The sequence below is a fragment of the Cajanus cajan genome, chromosome 1, assembly GCF_000230855.2.
Source record: "Cajanus cajan strain Asha chromosome 1, NIPB_CcT2T_4, whole genome shotgun sequence".
Lineage (NCBI taxonomy): Eukaryota > Viridiplantae > Streptophyta > Magnoliopsida > Fabales > Fabaceae > Cajanus > Cajanus cajan.
This window is the reverse complement of record NC_138517.1, coordinates 26,529,940-26,552,146: the sequence shown is the minus strand read 5'-3', so window position 1 is coordinate 26,552,146 and position 22,207 is coordinate 26,529,940. Positions and strand designations below refer to the sequence as shown.

The 22,207-nt window shown below is 34.4% G+C and overlaps 1 protein-coding gene across 1 annotated transcript; it reads right to left on the bottom strand.

Moving 5' to 3' along the window:
* Positions 1 to 18,738: 18,738 nt before the first annotated feature.
* On the bottom strand, positions 18,739 to 21,363 carry LOC145953936 (uncharacterized). Its single transcript, XM_083067694.1, has 4 exons — positions 20,363 to 21,363; positions 20,113 to 20,248; positions 19,400 to 20,004; positions 18,739 to 19,345 (listed from the first exon to the last, which is right to left on the bottom strand). Exons 1-4 carry the CDS (start codon positions 21,361 to 21,363, stop codon positions 18,739 to 18,741), a joined length of 2,349 nt encoding a protein of 782 aa, XP_082923820.1.
* Positions 21,364 to 22,207: the final 844 nt, after the last annotated feature.

Here is a 22,207-nt window from a genome sequence, read left to right as displayed (position 1 = left end):
ACTTTGTTTTTTTGTTTATATATATATATATATATATATATATTGTAATGGCTGACCACATACTTTCTTCTTCCCAAAATTCCCCATTCTTCAACTCCCCCAAACTTATTTGATGTCATCAATTTGCTCTCTTAACCAAAACAAAGGTTATGGTTAATTTTCTATGGTTTGGGACAAGTGGAAGGTGTGGTGTTAGGGATGGCTTTTTGGCTTAGATGGTTAACAAAATAGAGGAATATGAATGCCTTGATCATATAAATGCACAACATAAGCAAACCACCAGGGAAACTCAAGCAAAGTCTATCATGTAACATAAGTGTAGTTCACTCATAGGTATTTAGGCTCAACCTCACCCGGCTATGCATCTACAAATTATCAAACTCAGCTCTATGATCAACATTGAAACTCGTATGCAACTAGTCATGAACTAACGATCTAACGTGACTTGAAAATGTCTAAGGTACACACACCATAAACATCAAGCAAACCACAATCTAGAATCAACCACAAGCAAAGCAAGTATCAACAAGATTAAAAATCGTGCTAAAGCAGAATATTCACAAAAAGAACCAACAAAGTAATCACCAAAAAGAACTAGATATAAAAATAATTAAAATACTGAAAATAAAAGAGAAAAATAAATTGCAATAACAAAGGTAAACTAAGGTAGGCTCCATATGCTTCCATCTGTGGGGTCTAGTCATCCTCATCTCCAAGAGCTGCTCCACCATCATCAACTCCATCAGCATCAGCAGCTCCACTCCCCCAAACTTAGGAGCCTGGTGATGGACTCCTTCCACCAAGGGGTTGATCATGGACGTCCAAGGTGGGAAGAATCTCCTTGCTAAGGCCAAAATGATGACCTTAAGGGTGGATGTTCCTTCAAGGGTGAGGCAAAAGGAAGGTGGGCGTAAATGGGTTGATTTAGGCGAATATGAGAGATGATGGGAGGATGGTGTTTTGGGTGCTTCTAGGTTGGCTCTCTTCACTAAGTGGAGGTGAAGGCCACTCAAGGAACCCTAAACTCACTCAAGGGAGGAGATAGGAAGGGTAGGCCGTGTAGACCTAGTGACTAAGGAGAGGATTTGAGGCACAAAAGGCTCACTCAAATTCATATATTCCAAAGTATTTACAAGGTGTGGGGTGTTGGGTATTTATAGGAGGGGAGGCATCTAGGGTTGCATTTGGAGTAGGCAAATGCATTCCAAATGAAATGCAAATGAACCCTAGATGCAACTTGGTGGCCAAGGATGGAATCTTTGGGTTTAGATTGGCTATATCTAGGTGCATGATAAGACCATGCAACCTTTGCCCTCCACTTGGGCCTAAGCCTTTCTAACACCAAAAATAGACCCAATAAGCACCAAAAATGCGTCACCCTCTAATTAACACCCTAGCCCAAAATTAAAAACCCTAATCATCTAGAGCACCCCATAATACAAGGGTAAAATGGGAAATACAAAAGAAAATAAATTCTAAGTCCTAAACACCCCAAAATACAAGGGTAAAATTGGAAATACAAGTAAAATAAATTCTATGACTAAAATACCCCAAAGTACAAGGGTAAATTTGGAATCAAAGATAAGGGCAAAATAGGAATAAAAATAAATGCTATAAAAACTTAGGAGCTAAGGCCCAAAAGTAGGCCTCACTCCTCCTTTGGTTTTTCAACACTAACCCATTCCTTTTGCTTCCTTCAATACATCACCTCTTGGACTTCTTGGCCTTAGTGTTATTCCATCATTCCCTCCCTCTTGAAAAGGATTTGACCTCAAATCAAGAGGTTCCTCATGGTGGGAATCATGACCAACAAAAACATAAAAATAAGCATTAGAGGTAATAGTATATGATAGAAATGGAAAGTGTATCCTAAGAGGAGTTCTACTAAAAATGCTAAGAAGATTGTCTAAATTAAAAGGACTAGACTCTCTAATGTTAAGGATAGGATCCTCCCCACGGTGAAGTCTAGGTGTATAACTAAAACCTAAAAAGGTAAAAAGACTAAAACTATAGCACACAAATGCATTAGTCCTAAAAACTAAAATATCTTGTTGGAGGTACCCAATGTGGTGACCTAGATATGTACTAGAAAGTAAAGAAAACTTAACTAAAAAATTACCTAAACAACTTTGTATTGCATTATTTGTTAGATACATATGAGAAAAAGGTGTCAAGAGGAGTTTAGAAAACTCATATAATCTAAGTTTGTCTTGTAGGGAAGTAACCAAGTTAAGTTGAAATAAGTTTGAACTTCCCTCAAGATCAAAAATAGAAAATAGGACACCATGAGATGTATCCAACAAATCATACAAATCAAAAGTTGGGTGCTTTATGAGGAAAACTAAAGTAGAAAGAGGCTTAAAGAGAAAAGGCTTATCTTCCTTGGGCACCACCAAGGAAGTAGCACAAGAAGTGGGACTAAGTGAAGTCCACTTCTTCTTCACTAAATCTTGAAGTTGAGATTCTTTTTCTTTAAAAGGGATTTGTTTTTGAATCTCCACTTCATGACTAGTGGCAACGTGAGAGAAAGAGTTAAGGTCTTGATGAATGAAGAAAGTCTTTTTTAAATCATTTTCAATGGGACAGTGACTCTCCTCAAGCATAAGCCCTTTGGAAGAAACATTATCCTGCTTACTCTTCTCTAAGAGTGTTGGTTGTTGTTTTTCATTTTCTAACCACTCTTGAACTTTTTCTATACTTTTCTTTATTTTTTCTTTCTTTTCTATTTTCTTTTCTTTTTCTTTTCTTCTAAGTTCTACCTCTCTTGTTGTATTTTGTTCTTCATGCATACTCCTAGGGACTTTAACTTCGTTGCCTATTTTAGATCTAGTTGGAACAATCCTAGGTTTGGATCCACTAGTTTCTACCAACTTTGCAAGTAAATTTCTTATTTCCTCATTATTCTTTTCAAACTCTTTTTCTTTTCTTCTCATCTCTTCCTTTCTTTTTAAATTTTCCTCTTCTTTTTTTCTTAGGTACTTCTTTAGTTGCCTAAGTTCATCCCTAACACTAGACTTAGAACTACAAGAATTATGACCATGTACACTACAATGAGCACTCATCTTTGATCAAGAAAAGGTTTTCACAAATTTGTTTTAAAAAAAAGGTTTGAAAAAGGTTTTCACAAAGAATGAGTGATAAAAAGGTTTTCACAAAAAGGTTTTCAAGGTGCAAGATAGGTAGGAAAAGGCCTAAGTGTACAAAGTGAACTTTCAAAGGGAAGTGGACTACTAGGAATCACTTAATAACCAAGCCTTATCAAGTAAAAATTACTAAGCCTTTTCCACTTTTCTCACAAAACAATTTGGCACAAAAATAAAGTATGTGTGCACGTTCCCCCTAGTAGGCAAAAGAAAGCCTTCTAAACGGAAATTGAGACAAAAATAAAGTCCTAAGCAATTATACTACTAAAAGCTTTAAAACATGCAAAAGAAAAACACTTAAAGCATATACTAGTCGAAGTCCTAGGTGAAGGTTTTCAAATCACCTTCAACTACACAAACTAAAACCAAAATGAAGAGGTTTAAAAATGGCCAATTACAAACCAAGATAAAGAAATAAGGCCCAAATACAAGTGGCCAAAGTTGAGCAAAATGAGCAAGTAAGAAAGAAAAGAAATTAAAGGTCTTCAACTCCTCCAATTTGGCTCCCCTTCACAAGGAACAAACAAAGTTAGTCCTCTCCTTTGGTGTTTGCACTCTTTGAGATATGATATCCTTCTCCAAAGCACTTGGGACCTCACGGATTTAGTCTCCACTCAATCCCCCAAAGAAGTTTTGCTAAGGGTTTCTTGGAGGTAGTACTTCACCTACACCCAAAGATAACAAACCAACCAAGAACAAGAAGGAGGCCAAAGGAATAAAACTGAAAATGCTCAATTAAAAGGCTAAACTCAAAGAGAGATTAATGAGACAAACATAAGAATTCCAAAGAAGACAAGAAAAAAATTAAGACACATTAAAAAGGCTAGCACACAAAGGAAAAGTCCTAGAATGGCACTAGAATGGAGTTAAAACTTTAATGGTTTTCACTTGTGAATTTTTAAGTCCATTTTGCTAGAGGTCCAGCCACGGTTTTGTGTCTCAAAATGGTCCAATAAGGTCCAAAAATTCAGTCCATGTCTAACTCCAATGTGCAAGGGTAATTAGGTCAATGTCCACAAGTCTAGCAACAAGTCCTTTTTGTTTTTCTTTCTTTTTCTTTTAGCCTTTTTGGTCACGTTTTTTTTTTAATATTTTTGTCCAGATTTTGTTTCTATTTTTCTTTTTAAATGTTGCTTGGTTTTTACACTTGTGGGTGATTAAAAATTCAGCACATATAAGGAGTCAAAAATAGAGAGACAAGTGGCAACACATGAGTGGGTATAGAAGCATTTTGTGAGTGGAGTGTGTCTTGTACTATTTTCTTTTTGGTGCAGATTTTTTTTCAAAGATTCCAGCACTCACACACAAAACTTATCACTCACACATGTGCATAAAAGGACAAAAGAATAATCATGTAATGATGTGCATGGAAAGGTGGCCAATCATGTATGTGTAGGAAGGAAATAACACATAGATTTCAACACAAATTTGGAGCATGCCAAGGACTAGTTAACATGCATGAATGACCTCTAAATGGTGCAGCAAAATTTAGGCCACCTCATGGAAAAACACATACATTTCATATTTTCATGGTTTCATACATCAAATGGGTGCATCATACATATATTTTTTTTTGTCTTTTTGAGAAAGGTGAGATAAACACAACTTTTGACAAAACTTTAAAGGTAAAAAGATCAAAAATAGATGAAAGACATGTTCTTGATGTTCATAATATATTTTTCCAGCAACAAGAGTAAAAAACAAAAATGGCACACAAGAACCTAAAACTCAAGAAAAACCCTAAAGCACAAAAGGAGGCTCATGAATAAGCAATGAACCATGGAACAACATGAGATGACATTTTTAATAAGGTTTTCATGGATGACAATGAACTCAAAGATGACACAAAACAAGACTAAAAAAAAGAAAAGACTCAAAGAAATGGAAAGGAAGCTAGTTACCCTTGAAGATAACCTAAGCTCTTGATACCAAATGATGGACTCCTTCCACCAAGGGGTTGATCATGGACGTCCAAGGTGGGAAGAATCTCCTTGCTAAGGCCAAAATGATGACCTTAAGGGTGGATGTTCCTTCAAGGGTGAGGCAAAAGGAAGGTGGGCGTAAATGGGTTGATTTAGGCGAATATGAGAGATGATGGGAGGATGGTGTTTTGGGTGCTTCTAGGTTGGCTCTCTTCACTAAGTGGAGGTGAAGGCCACTCAAGGAACCCTAAACTCACTCAAGGGAGGAGATAGGAGGGGTAGGCCGTGTAGACCTAGTGACTAAGGAGAGGATTTGAGGCACAAAAGGCTCACTCAAATTCATATATTCCAAAGTATTTACAAGGTGTGGGGTGTTGGGTATTTATAGGAGGGGAGGCATCTAGGGTTGCATTTGGAGTAGGCAAATGCATTCCAAATGAAATGCAAATGAACCCTAGATGCAACTTGGTGGCCAAGGATGGAATCTTTGGGTTTAGATTGGCTATATCTAGGTGCATGATAAGACCATGCAACCTTTGCCCTCCACTTGGGCCTAAGCCTTTCTAACACCAAAAATAGACCCAATAAGCACCAAAAATGCGTCACCCTCTAATTAACACCCTAGCCCAAAATTAAAAACCCTAATCATCTAGAGCACCCCATAATACAAGGGTAAAATGGGAAATACAAAAGAAAATAAATTCTAAGTCCTAAACACCCCAAAATACAAGGGTAAAATTGGAAATACAAGTAAAATAAATTCTATGACTAAAATACCCCAAAGTACAAGGGTAAATTTGGAATCAAAGATAAGGGCAAAATAGGAATAAAAATAAATGCTATAAAAACTTAGGAGCTAAGGCCCAAAAGTAGGCCTCACTCCTCCTTTGGTTTTTCAACACTAACCCATTCCTTTTGCTTCCTTCAATACATCACCTCTTGGACTTCTTGGCCTTAGTGTTATTCCATCACCTGGTCCCCAGGTCAACCAGTATATGCCTGAAAGTCTTGGTAACCAGAAGTGATTGCAGAGTGTAATCATGAAAGAACATGGTGAACACAAAAATTATACACAGTGATGACCAAGCAAATGTAGGAAAAATGGGGAATATCTTTAGACCAAAATTAAGCACAACATGCATGCACACGGAAATGGATTATAACAATGCAACATAAAGCACACAAACATACAACACACAACAGAACATAAAGAAATATGATTGAAAATAGATAAATATTGGGTGTCGGGCTGTGGTGCGCCGGCCGCAATACAGGTGCGCTGAGCTTCATATCAGTAAAAATCACGAGGTTTCAAAATCTGATATCGTGCCGGGCGTGAGTTAAGCGCGCCCGGCGTGGTGGTTCCAGAGACCCAAAATTTGAGCAATAAGTCGGGCGCACAAGAGTTACGCCCGACGTGTAGCCACTTACCTGGTCAATTTGCCTAAGTTTTCTTTGAGAGAAGACCTTATTTCCACCTAGAGACAGAATTACCTCATTCCTCACATCCCAAACAAAATGCACCCTATATTTACCCACTCAAGCATGATTATAACAACAACACATACCACAAACAACACATACACACAATAACATATAACAAAAACAACTATGCATAACAAACGTTAACACTAAAATCTACAACATAATGAGATGAAAAACACATAAATAAAGTTCAGATCTCTGGGTTGCCTCCCAAGAAGCGCTTGTTTACTGTCCCGAGCCTGACGGTGACCAACTTGAATTGCTCTAGTTCTCCTTCTCCTCCTGTTGCCATTGTTCCTCCTTTCCCTGTGCTCAATCTCAGGATTGCTCAACAACTGCTCAGAGGGATTAGTCAATCTAGTCCACAGTACCTTGCATACAAGAGAAAGCAGAAGACTAGAGTACACAGGTTAGCTTCAACCATTCATTGCCAACACACAAATAAAAATAAAACAAAAGAATAAGTCACAAATAGCTATAAATACTAAATCGCCATTCTAATCCCCGACAACGGCACCAAAAACTTGTTGAGATTTTTGTTAAAACACTTTTGTTTTAATTTATAAATCAGTTAATTTCTATTAACGGTCTCAAACACGGCAAGTATACCGGCCGTTCAAGTAGTAAAAATATCGTATCCACAAGGATTAGAAGGTAACATAAGCATTTATTGATTCGTGACTAAAGATTAATTCCAATTTATAGTTTGTCATGTAAATGTAAATTGAAGGGCATGACAATTGGAATGTTAATACTATATAAAATATTAGTTTTAGAGTGGAAAATGGTAGAAATGGTATTGTGGTGTTGTGAGGTTGTGGGGGTTAGATTTAACCAAACACAACACTAATGTATCCTTAATCTCTTGTTACATACATTGCTTAGTCAACCCAATAGTTTACTCAAACCTAATCCCTTAGAGAAAGAGCCTAGATGCGGATATTGAATATCAATCCCTTGAGTACTCAATATCTACACCTGCATTACGGGCTAGGGTTTAAGACTACTAATGGGTCAAGCTCTATCCCTAGATACAATCACGACTAGGCATATGTTTCAGAACTAGTTTCAAGGGTATTTCCCAATACTCAATGGAACCTTAAATCATGCAAAGGGTGATCAATCCAAAGCAAGCATTAAGAATAGAAACAAACACAACAATGAATGAAACAACATGTATATATATCATTAAAGCCATAAGGATTACAAAAGAGTATGTTGGTTACATCTAACCCCACAAAAATGGGTAGGACCACTCAAAATGAGGGTGAAAATAAAATAGAGATGGAAGAAGAAGTGAAGAACCGAAGGAAAGATCCACACACGGACAATCCCAAGCCCTCGGAATCCCTTCCGCAGCTCCTGGAGGTGCCCAATGTGAGAATAAGGGTTTCTCCCTCAAAAATGGCTTCAAATACGAGCCTGGGAAATCAGATTAGGGTTTCGCGCCCGGCGTGTAAGTCTCCGCGCCCGGCGCAGAGTCTTCTAGAGGTTTTCTGCCTTAGAGCAAGCCCGGTGCAATTCTCTATTAAGCCCGGCGCAATTCATTCCAGAGAGTTTTGAGGTACTCTCTGCCTCGATCACGCCCAGTGTGGGGGAGTCTCACGCCCAGCGCAGCCACTCTGCTCTGCTCCTTAGCTCCTTAGATTTCCAATCCTAAGGTCTTCCATCCTCAATTCACTAGCTCAATACCTGCACAAAAAATGACGTGTATTAAGGTATTGTTAGCTGAATCTAGGTTAGTTATATCTGCACACAAAATGAACCAAAAAGAGAATAATTGTATTGCAATGGTTCAGAGGATGAGTGGAATTGTTCAATAAGTCTCATCCAAAAAGAGGTAAAATTGAGACTTAACAGTATTTTTTTGAACATTTTCATAGATTGAGATTATTTTTTTGTTTGTCTATCAACCATTTTACGTCGGAGGTGGAGGATGTTCGACGTAATTTTATGTCGGCTAGAACAGCCGATGTAAATTTACACCTCCCGCATTGATGTCAGACTTTTTCCTGACATAAAAGGTTTAAAATAACAGACGTAAAATGTCTCTTTTGTACTAGTGTCATATCGTATCTATATCAAAAGGAGGTAATGTTTAACCTTCATCATGTCTTCTCTGACCTATGGTTAGAAACAATTTTCACACAACTTGAACGTATCACTATATTAAATGTATGAAATTTCATGTTGTAATCTTAAGCCATTCTTTATCACTAATTTCTATTGCGACTCCATGCAATCAAGGAATAAAGAGATTTTATATTCCTAAATGGTATGGTAATTGATTCCTATTTTTACCTATTTTGATAACAACACATTTGTTACATTTTCCTTATAAATATTTCTTCTTCTTTTTTCTTTTTTTTTTCCTTCAATGTCTCTCCATTTGGTGTAGGTTGGTTATTTGTTATATTTTTACATCTATTACAATTTTTCTTTAATTTATACATGATAATTAACTATTTCATATTAAATTTGTATATCTCAAGCAATTAGTTAATTTTTATCAATTAAAGAATTATTAAAAATAATTTTATTTTCATCTATTTTAAAGTATGATACCTACGCATATAATTAGATTAACATATCTGTTTAAGTATGGTTTTTTTATATACAATGCTATAGAAATTAATTTTATTATCAAGAAACTTAATTTGAATTATAGAGTTAAAATACATTCAAATAAGAATATTCTTAAAAAACATTTAATGCTAATAAAAATTATTATTTTTTATATATCAATTTCTATTATGTATAATTTTTTGATAATAGAAAATCAAATCAATTTATATATTATTTTGTATTAATTTTATTTATTTACTATAATTTGTGTATAATCATTTAAATTTACATTGATATAGTTGTTACGTTGTCCCGTATTTAAAATATAATAATAACACTAAACTATCTTTTAAAATTAAAAGGAATTTTTATCATATTTATTTCACATTGAATAAAATACTTGGAAAGTAGAAGAAAAAAATTATAATTCTCAAGAGACAAATTTTGTGGTATAACATGATTTAATTTATAATTTAATAGTTTTATGTATTGTTTATGCTCATTTTGCATTACTTATACTCACTTGTTATATTTCATGTGATTTATATTTTTATTTAAATTTTCCTTAAAATAAAAGAGTACCATAACTAATATAGAGTGTGTAAGGTTAGCATAGTTTTCTTGCAATTTTATACTAACACTATTAAAATTTCTCTTATTACATGCGACTTTTCCTGCGAATTTTTATAAAAAATTCGCAGAAAACGTTGTTCCTACAAATTTTTCTATGAAATTTTATATGCAGGTAATACCTTCATGGATAATATATTTTTGCAAATTTTAAATTCACAATAAATTTTCCTACACAATTTCTTGCGAAAAGTATTTGCAGGAAAGTTTTTTGCAAAAAAAAATTGCAAGAAATTTTCCTGCAAAAAAAAAAATCGTAGGAAAGTTTCCTGTGAATTTTTTCGCAACAAATGTTGCAGGAATATTTATTACGAAAAAAATTAAAGAAACTACTATAAAAATTCTATCAATAATTCTTCAACTTTCAAATGCTCACAAAGAATTCATCCGAAACATTTGTTTCCATGCCTCCAACATGCGATACATAATCTTTTAAATTCTAAGATTGTAGATTATAAGTCTAACACTAAACCATACAAATCAACTTGTAAGATAAGTGTTGTCCTAACTTATATACTCTTTAATTATTTTATTTTCAATCGATGTGGGACTTGAAGTTTTTTTAAAATATTAAACTTATAAATTTAAATATATTTTTTTATTTTTCCTGTGGATTAAAATTGGCAGGAAAATCTGCAGAAAAAGTTACCGACAAAATTTTTCTACCATTTAATAAACATTACTTGTGAATTTACTTTTGCAAGAAAATCTACAAGAAACAAAATAAAATTCTTATAATATTTTTCTGCAAATTTTTAACATGAAATAAAATTTCTATGATCATTAAAATTGTAACAAAATTTGCAAAAATTTCTAGTAAATTATTTTTCATAAAAAAATTTGTAAGAAATATCTGCAAATTATTTTTCGCAAATAAATTTGTAAAAAAATTTTGCAAAATTATTATTACAAGAAAATTTACAAAAAATTTTTGCAAATATTTTTTTGTAGAAAAATTTGCAGGAAAATAACACTTTTCTAGTAGTGTAAGTAAAGCAAAATCTGGTCAACATAATTATATTTATTTATTTTTTGTAAAAATTTAAATATTTCAAAATAATGTAAAGCATTTGATACATTATTGCAAATTCTATGTTATCAACCTATAAAGTAAACAATGATGCAAATTAAATATTAAAGTAAATTTATTAATTTGTTACATTATTATCAACTCAAAAAATTAACATTAATTAATACAAAATAAAATTTAAAATAAATGTATTATATTGTTACAATGTTATATATCAACCTAAAATACAAAACTTATTACTAAATAAAAGTGACAGTGAGTATTATCTTAAGCAAATGATTATTCGATCATCATCATCATCATCATCATCATCATCATTATTATTATTATTATTAGTAGTAGTAGTAGTATTATTATAATAATAATAATATATGACTGAGTTAGGTGAAGTCAATAATGGATTGAAAACACAAACTTGTTATCCGATCTGTACAGTATCGAGTTTTGATTGAATTGAAAAAATCTTATCAAAATTCATTAGGTTGGTTTGGGTTAGTTCGAATTTACAGGTTACCCATATCCACTTAACCATAGCAACAATTATTATTGCTAAAAATAAAAAAGGAAACTGGTATGGTTAGCATTCAATTACTCATCTCTCGGTTCTCTTTTAGTACTGCTATGAAGAGATATAGTAATAACAAGCATTATCTGATTCAGTCATTTTACATGTTTTTTCTTTAAATGGTTCTATTGAATGTATGTAGTTTTGCACTACATATCCATTTTTTTCCTCTCATGTTATAATTTCTCTTCAAAAGTTTATAGTGTGTTAAAAAGGAAAATACATAGATAAGAAGAATGGAGAGTGAAAACAAAGCAAAACAATTTTTTAAGTGGGCCTTCACTTGTGCATTTATGTTCTTTTCATATCAGCAAGTTACAATGACTTTAAGGTCTAATATTACAAGCTTACAATTCAAAAAATGCATACATAGTTGACTTAATTGTATTACTTGCTTTTACCTACTGCATATTGACTAAAAACATACTCCAAATTACCTACTTTTCACCTAAAATAGATTGCTAGTTAGACAAGTATAGTATAATAGATTTTTTATTCAAAAAATCAAGAAAATTTCCAAAATCTAACACTCCTCCTTGATATTTTCTTGAGCACTCCAAATGTTGATCTTAGTGTTTCAAATTGACCCTTGCGGAGGACTTTGGCCATGATACCTACAATTTGTTCCTCAGAGCTGCAATGCTCCAACCTGATTTATTTTGACTTCTCTACTTCTCTAATGGCATGAAACTTCACTATGCTTCGTTCTTCCATGTTGGATAGGATTTTTAGCAATAAAAATAATAGATTTGTTATCCATCTAAATGATAATAGCTTCATCTTGAATATGCCCTACATCAAATACAATCTTTCTTAGGAAAATAGCCCGATTTGCAGCAATTGCAGCTGAAATATGCCCATTTTTAGCTAAGGATTAGGCAATAACATTCTATTTCTTTGAATTCCAAGAAAAAATAGCATTGTCAATTGAAAACACATATTTAGAGGTGCTTTTAAAATCATCAATACATCCTACCCAATCACTATCTACATATCCTTGAAGTTCTCCACTTTCATTTTTTAAGAAATAAAAACCATAATTAGTTGTACCTTTTATATATCTCAAAACTCTTTTTGTTGCACCAACATGCACTTGACTAGGAGAATGCATGAATCTGGAAAGCAAACTTGCAACAAACATTAAATCTAGTCTGGTTGTTGAAAGATACAACAAACTTCCAATTTTACTTCTATAACATCTACTCTATTTTCACCATTATTCTTTGAAAATTTTCATTTACAACCAACGAAGTAGTGATAGCTCAGTCGTATCACTATCAAACAATTCTAGGTTCCTCAACAAATTTTTGTAATATAGAGGACTTAACCTAGGTCATCTCTCAAGTACAGAAGCACATTGTATTTTGAATTTAATCATGTATGTAAATCAGTTTAGAACTCGTGGGGGAAATTTTTGAGCAAACAATTAGAATAAAGTATCAAGAAAGCAAAGAAATCAAAGCAACACAAAATTTTAGTAGTATAGAAATTCGGTTCCAGGTTTCAATTCCTACGGTATAATCATCATTGTTCACAACAAATACGAATTCTCAATCCATCTAATTCAATCCGAAATTAATCCAAATAGTTTTTTAAATCTAGATTGTGAATTTTATTAAAATAGAAACTACAATCGCACATTCCAAATTACAATAAAAATTCAAGAAAAGTAACCGATTGAATTAGGGATTTAGGTTATTTCTAATAAGAAAATACTTCTTCTCATTTTCAATTAGGATTCAAAATAGAGATTCAATATCATGAAAAACTGAATTTAAACTAAACAGAAAAGAGGAGAAGAAGAAGAAAGAATTCGTTGGGTAAAAATTAGAAACTCAAATTTACCGTAGTTCTTGAAACCTTAAACCGATTAAGGAATTAGCTTTGCCTCATTATCATGTTGCAGCAAATTCCAATTAAGAGAAGAAATTCCAGAGAGAGAAAGATTCGTGTAAGAGAAAGTGAGAGAGAAGAAGATGAAAAGTTTCTAAAGAGAGAAGAGAGAATTTGAGAGAAACTTCTTGAGGAAGTTATCCCAAATCTGAAAATCTAAAAAAATGAATTTCCAAGCCCCAACTCCTGAGTCATTACATGCTTTTAAAGACAAAATAATGGGCCTAAAACCAAAGGTCCAGTCCACTAATTACAATTCAAAAGCCTAATTAACTAAACTAAACAGTTTCATGACAAGCTGAACAATCAACTGCAGAGCCGCGACTTTAAAGCACAATTTTGGGTCTGCAAATGTCCAAACTGGGTTTTTCGTGCAACACGAGAATTGTAGATCTCTGTTTTATCTTTACAGGGAGACCAAGTTTGGCAAATTCCGAGTTGAATAGCTCCAGATATGGCTTGCACAAGAAACTGTGTCAAAATAGGAAATTCTTACGGAAAATTAGTAAATTTATAACTAATTCCTAAATGATTCACTAATACAAATCTAAACTAAAACATGAATATAGGATACTAAAAAGAATCAAATAAGGTAAAATCACATAAAGAAAGATATACTAAAATATGACTATCAAATACCCCCACACTTAATCTTTTGCACTCCGGGGAAAAACTAAAAATCAATCTAATACAACTTTTCTAAAACTTCATCAAAGAATGAGCAAAACTTCTTAAAATTTTCTAATGAATTCACAAATGTATAAGAAAAAAGAAAGAATACAACATTCAAGCATCAAGGTAAAACAACAAACACCAATGCAACATTAAAAGCTAGCAAGGTGATAAGCTCAATTAAAGAATGATTCAAAAATAATAGAACCCTCACAAGAAAGTGTTTACTCTCATCTCTCAAGTGTTTAAGTTTGTGTTTACACTGAAATGCATCATGTAAAACTAGCACACCCAAGCTTTGACAAACCTCTAAAATTCACAACTTGAATCACATGCAATTAAAGATCAATAGGACTTTTATTAGCTTGTAATGTGGCCAAGGTAAAGGTTAGATGAGAAAGAGAAAAAAAAAGTCATTTAAGCTTTATAACCAAAGAGAAAAGAGGAGCAACGGAGAATAGGTTCAATAAGCATAAAGATTACCCCTAGATGAAACTCCTATAAATTGCCTTGCCATGCTATACATTTTCATATGTATTTCATTTTTTTTTTAATTTTGCCTCCCAATGATATATTTTTATTTTATTATATATTTTGTTTCTTTTTTTGTTTTTAGTGCCAAATAACTCAATATCAATAATATAGAAGTATTCCCTAAAAGCACCCCCACACTTATAAAGAACCCATTCACAAAACAATTCCAAAGCTCCTTTAATCCCTAAGGTTATGGGATATCATGGTTTTTCACTTTTGGCTTATAATGAGCTAAAATTAAGGAAGGGTTATAAAGGCTCAAAGAGGGAAACTAGGAGAAAAAAAATATGTAAGGTAAGCTATTTGGCTAGTAGTTTAAGAAACAAATGCCTAAATGCCTAAATCATATCAATAGAGCATGTGAACAAGAAGCTTCAAAAAGAGTTAAGGCAAAACCTAGAGTAATCTAGCAATCATGAGCAAATTCACACAAGAAAGAAATTGGAATGGAGTGATGTATTCCATCCATCAATATAGGCTCAAATCTCACAAGACTAAAATTCTATTATCAAAGAATCAAACTTTAATTTTTCAAATCAACTTACAAAACTAAAAATGCACAAATGATTTACACTTCATGTTGTTCAACTAATCAACAAAAATGATGCAACTTTTTAAATCCATACATCTACAAATCCAAAGAAAAAAAATAAGAAATTTTTTTTCATTCTATTTTCTATTACAAAACAACAAAACAACAAAACAACAAAAACAGAAAATAAAGACATAAAATAAAATAGAAACAGAATTTAGAAATAGAACAGAAAATATAAACAGAAAATAGAAAACAGAAATAGAATACAAAATATAGAAACAAAATAGAAAATAGAAATAGAAAACAGAAAATAGAAATAGAATACAGAATACAGAAATAGAACAGAAAATAGAAACAGAACAGAAAATAGAAACAAAAAACAAAAAATAGAAATAGAATACAGAATACACACACACTTGAACCACACATTGTCCTCAATGAAACAAATAATGCAATCAATAAAGACAATTGCAAATTATAGAAAAGGGGTAGAACTCCCTCAAGGTCCAAGAGTTGGCTCTTCTAATGAAATGTCCTCCACATCTTTGTCCTCCAACTTTACACTTTGATTAAATTCCTTAAGTTGATGCTCATTCACTTTAAAGGTTTTGCCAGTAACTTCATTTTTAATTTCTACTGCATCATGGGAAAACACATTAGTAATAACAAAAGGACCATTCCATCTTAATCTAAGTTTACCGACAATGTGCTTTAGGTGTGAATTGAACAATAATACTTGTTGGCCCACTTTAAACTCCTTTCTCAAAAGATGACTATCATGAAAGTGCTTGACTTTTTCTTTATAAATCTTGGAGTTTTCATAGGCTTCCAACCGAAGCTCCTCAAGTTGTTGCAACTAAAGCTTCCTTTGCATACTAGCTTGGTCAAATGCCAAGTTACAATTCTTCACCGCCTAATATGCTCTATGCTCAACCTTAACAGGTAGATGACATGCTTTACCAAACACAATCCTATAAGGAGACATCCCAATAGGTGTCCGGTAAGCTGTCCTATGTGCCCACAGAGCATCCTCCAAAAGCTTGCTCCAATCTTTCCTATTGGGTTGCACTATTTTTTGCAAAATTTGCTTGATTTCCCTGTTAAAAACTTCAGCTTGCCCATTAGTTTGAGGATGATAAGCTGTAGACACACTATGCACCACCCCATACTTATGAAGCAAAGCCTACATGCTCCTATTACAGAAATGGCTCCCCTATCACTGATGATGGCTTTACGCACACCAAAACTGCAAAAAATATTGGATCTAACAAAATCCACAACAACTTTAGAATCATTAGTTTTGGTGGCCTTAGCCTCCACCCATTTCGAAACATAATCAACAGCTAGTAAAATATAAGTGTAACCAAAAGATGTAGGAAATTGACCCATAAAATCAATACCCCAAGCATCAAAAACTTCATAGAAAATGATAGGATGTTGGGGCATCTCATGCCTACGTGTAATGGCCATCCCTACTCTCTCACACTTCTCACAGGTGCTAAATATCTGATGTGCATCTTTGAAAATGGTGGGCCAATAAAACCCACTATCCAACACCTTCCTAGCTGTCCTATATGAACCATAGTGTCCTCCAACAGGTGTTGTGACACCCTCTACCCCAACATTAAAACACAATAAATTTAAACAATAATTTTTTTTTCTTCTTTTTGAGTGATTAAAATATTTCACGGTTTGATAATATCTTTCTTATATTAAAAAAATTGTCTAAAATATCCTAAGGTAGAAGATTCACATTCGTAACTCATAAATCATAGAAAATCATCTTGTAAGTATCAAAATTCAAAAGATCATATAAAAGGAAAATATAGATTAATTCTAGCAAAGGTGGCAGTGCCTCCTAGTTAGGAACTAATCTATAACTTTCAAATCAGGTAATAAAATAGTATGACAAAGATGCATATTTTGGTCTTTTATCAAGGACGTTAAAAGTTTATCAAGGACGATCAAATTTACAAAAGAAAGTTTACAACTTTATTTACGTTATTTCTTTGCTAGAAATTACAAAAGAAAATAAACTAAAGTTATTAAAACAATAACATATTAGACTAAGCTAGCTAAGCCCAGATGTCACATCCTATCAGAGCATGTCCAACTGAAGCCTTAAGCCTCATCACCAACATCCTCATGATGATGATCGCCGGCAACATAATTTAAACACATACAAAAGCAACAAGGGAGTGAGAAACATCTCACTCAGTTTTAGGTGAAGAAATAAATGTTAGATAGCACAAACACACACACAACAAATATAAGTCATATGTAAATAGTACACATACATAATCAACAACACATATACACTTATTTATCATGCAATGATGTCATGAACTCGACTCAAAAATGCATGTATGTGGCGCCATAAGGAAGTTTCACAATTCATCATCACTGGTGACCCTAAGGCATACCTGGTTACAACTCTCGGTGACCCTAAGGTACACCTTGTTAGCTTATTCAACTGTCGGTGACCCTAAGGTGCACCTTATTAGCATATCACAACTGTCGGTGACCCTAAGGTACACCTTGTTAGCAAGTTACATCACTAGTATGCAGCCTTAGCGGCACACCTAGAATAATATATGCATATGATGCATGTCATACATTCAATATTTCATTGACTTAACATTTGACTTATTACAAAATTTTATTTAGTACATCATGTCATCATTTTTCATATTCTTATAATCATAGCTTGTCTCAATAGTCCATTCTTAGGTCTCATGTCATTTGTCCATATTTCACAAGGTCATGTCATAAATACTCCTCATAAGATCCGCACAGATATTCTCAGAGAGCATTCTTATTCATATTAAAACATTTATTTTTAGTATTAATTCCATATTTATTTATTACTTTCAAGGAACAAAGCAACAAGGAACAAAGTAGAGCAAGCAGAAAGGCAGAACAACATGCAAGGGATTTGGGGGCCAATCCGACAAACAAACTATCCAACAATTATCCCCACACCCTCGAGCGAGGTTTCTCACTCCCCCCTTACCTGGATGAGTGGAATTGAAACTTGGGCAGGGCCTCTTCATCTGGATTCCCTCTTCCTTTCTCTCTCTTTCTCTTTCTTTCTCTCTCTCTCTCTCTCTCTCTCTCTCTCTCTCTCTCTCTTTCTCTCTTCCTCTTTCTCTCTCTAAAATTTTCACTTCTCACTCAGTTATAAAATTTTCACCCCCTGCCCCTATTTATAGGCATCCTGGAGCACCCAGAACGGCCCGTATTGATTTCGGAATGGCCCGTTCCGGATCCTTCAAACATGGGCAAATTTTTCAACTAGAATGGCCCTTTCCAAAATTGGAACGGCCCGTTCCCAAAAAGCAGAACGACCCGTTCTGAAATCAGAACGGCCCATTCTAAGACCCAAGTTAACACACATTGACCATAAGCAGAACGACCCGTTTCTAACTTAACTTTTTAGGCAATTTTAGAATTCTGGAATGGCCCATTTCCCTTTGGGAACGGCCCATTCTGGAGAAATCAAAATGGACCTTTTTATAAATTTGGAACAGCTCGTTCCACTTTTGGAACGACCCGTTCTGCCACTTCAAAATCAATATATTTTTAATGTTTGGATCGGCCCGTTCCACTTTTGGAACAGCCCGTTCCAACCTAAAGAAACAGAATTTATAAAAGAATTTCCTAAATAATTTAAATTATTAAAAACCTTTACAATATTTTTATAAAATCCCTTTTAGTTAACTATAATAAATATATGAAACTAAATAATAATCAATAACATTATATTAGTAGACAATTTGGGGTGTTACAAGTGAAGCATGACAAAATTGAAGCACAGACTGGATCTCATAATCTGGAATACACCTGCGGATCACCTGGTCACTGCAAAATCTCCACAAATAAGGGTCATCCCAAACATGATATTTAGCTTCACTTTTCAGTTTAGCTATCTGTGATCTAGATAAATCTGGGGGAAGAACACCTGCAACCAAATAATTTACAATGTCAGCAAACCAATGAGCAATATCATGTAAGTGCATCAAATGCTCATCAGGAAAATCATCTCTAATAGGCAGGGGATCAACACTCCACCTCACAATCTTGCTCAAATGGTCTGCTACCAAATTCTCTGCACCACTCCTATCTCTGATCTGAATATCAAATTCCTGAAGAAGAAGCATCCACCTGATCAATATGGGTTTAGCATCAGGTTTCTTCAACAGGAATCTCAAAGCTGCATGGTCAAAAAACACAGTAATCTTGGAGCCAAGCAAATATGAACGAAATTTATCTAAAGCAAATACAATAGTTAGAAGCTCCTTCTTAGTGGTGGTGTAATTGACTTGAGCTACATCCAATGTGCGAGAGGCATAAGCAATGACAAGCAAAAGCCTCCCAACTCACTAAGCTAAAATAGCTCCAAAGGCAAAGTTGGATGCATCGCACATGAGCTCAAATGGAAGCTCCCAATCAGGAAGTTGTACAATAGGTGTGGTGGTAAGCCGCTTCTTCAACTCCTTAAAGGCTAGTTGACAAGGCTGATCAAAAATGAACTCCACCTCGTTCTGTAAAAGCTTGGACAATGGCAATGCAATCTTGTTGAAGTCTTGGATGAACCTCCTGTAAAAACCTGCATGTCCAAGAAAAGAACGTACTTCCCGCACAAAAGCGGGGTAAGGTAAAGAAGCAATGATATCTATCTTAGCCTTATCAACCTCAATGCCTCTACTAGAGACTAGGTGACCCAAAACTATACCATGGGTGACCATAAAATGACATTTTTCAAAATTTAACACAAGGTTAGTTTGGATACACCTATCTAATACCCTAGATAGACTCTCTAGGCATGCATCAAATGAAGAACCATAAACTGTAAAATCATCCATAAACAACTCCATCCAAATCTCCAATAGATTAGAAAACATACTTACCATACACTTATGAAAGGTGGCAGGAGCATTGCATAGACCAAATGGCATCCTAGTGTAAGCGAATGTGCCAAATGGACATGTGAATATGGTCTTGTGTTGGTCCTCTAGTGCAATATGAATCTGCATGTACCCTAAAAATCCATCCAAGAAGCAATAGTGTGATTTACCTGCCAACCTCTCCAACACCTAATCGATGAATGGAAGAGGGAAGTGGTCCTTGCGAGTTGCCTGATTAAGTCTTCTATAGTCCACACAAACTCGCCAACTATTTTGAACTCTGGTTGGAACCAACTCAGCATCCTGGTTCCTCACCACAGTCATCTCAGTCTTCTTGGGAACCACCTGCACAGGACTAACCCACTTGCTATCAGAAATAGGATAAATTATACCTACTGCCAATAACTTTGTGACCTCTTTCTTCACCACATCTAAAATAGTAGGATTGAGTCTTCTCTATGGCTGCCTCACAGGTCAGAACTCATCCTCCAGTAGAATCCGGTGCATGCATATGGCAGGACTAATCCCGGGAAGGTCAGCAAAAGTCCAACCAATGGCTTTCCTGTGGTCTCTCAAAACTTGCAACAGTCTCTCCTCCTGATCAGATTCAAGAATGCTAGCTATAATGTCAAGAAGCCCTTGATTATCCTCTAAAGAAGCATACTTTAAATGTGCAGGTAAAGGTTTTAACTCTATTGATGGTGTCTGCATAGTGGATGGTACTGACAATGAAAAAGGTAGAGATGGAGATGATGTCTCAGATGTTAGTGGTTGAACATCTACTGATGTGGCTAAATCTGCTATACCTAAAATAACAACACTAATTTCTGCACAAATAACACACATAGATGAATCATCATCACAAGTACATGATGGGTCAGTAAAATCAGAAAAATCACCAAGTAGATCATCATCAAAATTTGTGCAATCATTAACTAATAAATCAATAACATCCAAACTAAAAACAGAATGGTCTTCTATTGGATGTCTCATAGCCTCAAAAATATTAAATTGCACCAGATTATCTCCAAACTCCATAGAAAGAGTTCCTGCATGCACATCTATCTTTGTCCTTGCTGTCCTTAGGAATGGTCTCCCAAGGATCAATGTAGCATGACTGGATGACTCATCCTCCATCTCAAGAATGTAGAAGTCTGTAAGGAAGAGAAGATCTTCTACTTTGACCAGCACATCCTCCACTACTACAAGTGGCTGCACAATGCTCCTATTTGCCAACTGAATGCTCACACCTGTAGGAGTCAAATCTCCAATCTGTAATGATATAAAAACAGATGCAGGCATAACATTTACTGAAGCACCTAGATCTAGCATAGCATTAGTAAAAATTTCTTCTCCTATAGTACAAGGGATAGCAAAAGTTCCTAGATCTTTGCACTTTTGTGGCAAATCAGGAAGTAGATCATGTGGAATAATGGCAGACACATTTTTCTTCTGGAGTAATGTAGAACCATTTCTTCCCATGTTCGCTGTTGAGATTTTCGTTGAAGTACTTTTATTATAATAGTTTACTTCCATCAACGGACTCAAACACGCCAAGTATACCGGCCGTACAAGTAGTAAAAATATCGTATCCACAGGGATTAGAAGGTAAAATAAGTATTCATTGGCTAATTGTGACTTGAGAACAATTCCAATTTATAAGAATATGAATTAAAGAACATAACTACTGGAATTGTTAAAACATAAATAATTGAATTAGAATGGAAAATGGGGTAAGAAATGGTTAAATGGAAACATGAGGTTGTGGGGGTTAGACTTCACCAAACAACATACTACTGAATCCTAGAGCTCTTGTTACATTCATTGCTCAGTCAATCATAAATTTACTCAGACCTAATCCCTTAGAGAAAGAGCCTAAGTGTGGATATTGAATATCAATCCCTTGAGTATCCATTACCTACACCCGCATTACCGATTAGGGTTTACTAATGGGTCAAGCTCTATTCCTAGATACAATTCCCACTAGGCATATGTTCAGAACTAGTTTCAATGATATTTCCCAATACTCAATGAAACCTTAAATCATGCAAAGGGTGATCAAGGTAAAGCAAGCATTAAGCATGGAAACATACACAACAGAGAATGAAACAACACATAAATATATCATTAAACACAAAAGGATTACAATAGAGTTTGTTGGTTACATCTAACCCCACTACAATGGATAGAACCTCTCAAAACTAAAAGGGGAAAACTAAAATAGAGATGGAAGAGGAAAGGAAGAACCAAAGGAATGATCCACCATGGCCGTTCCCAAGCTCTGGGAATCCCTTCCGCAGCTCCTGGAGGCTCCCCTGAGTGAATG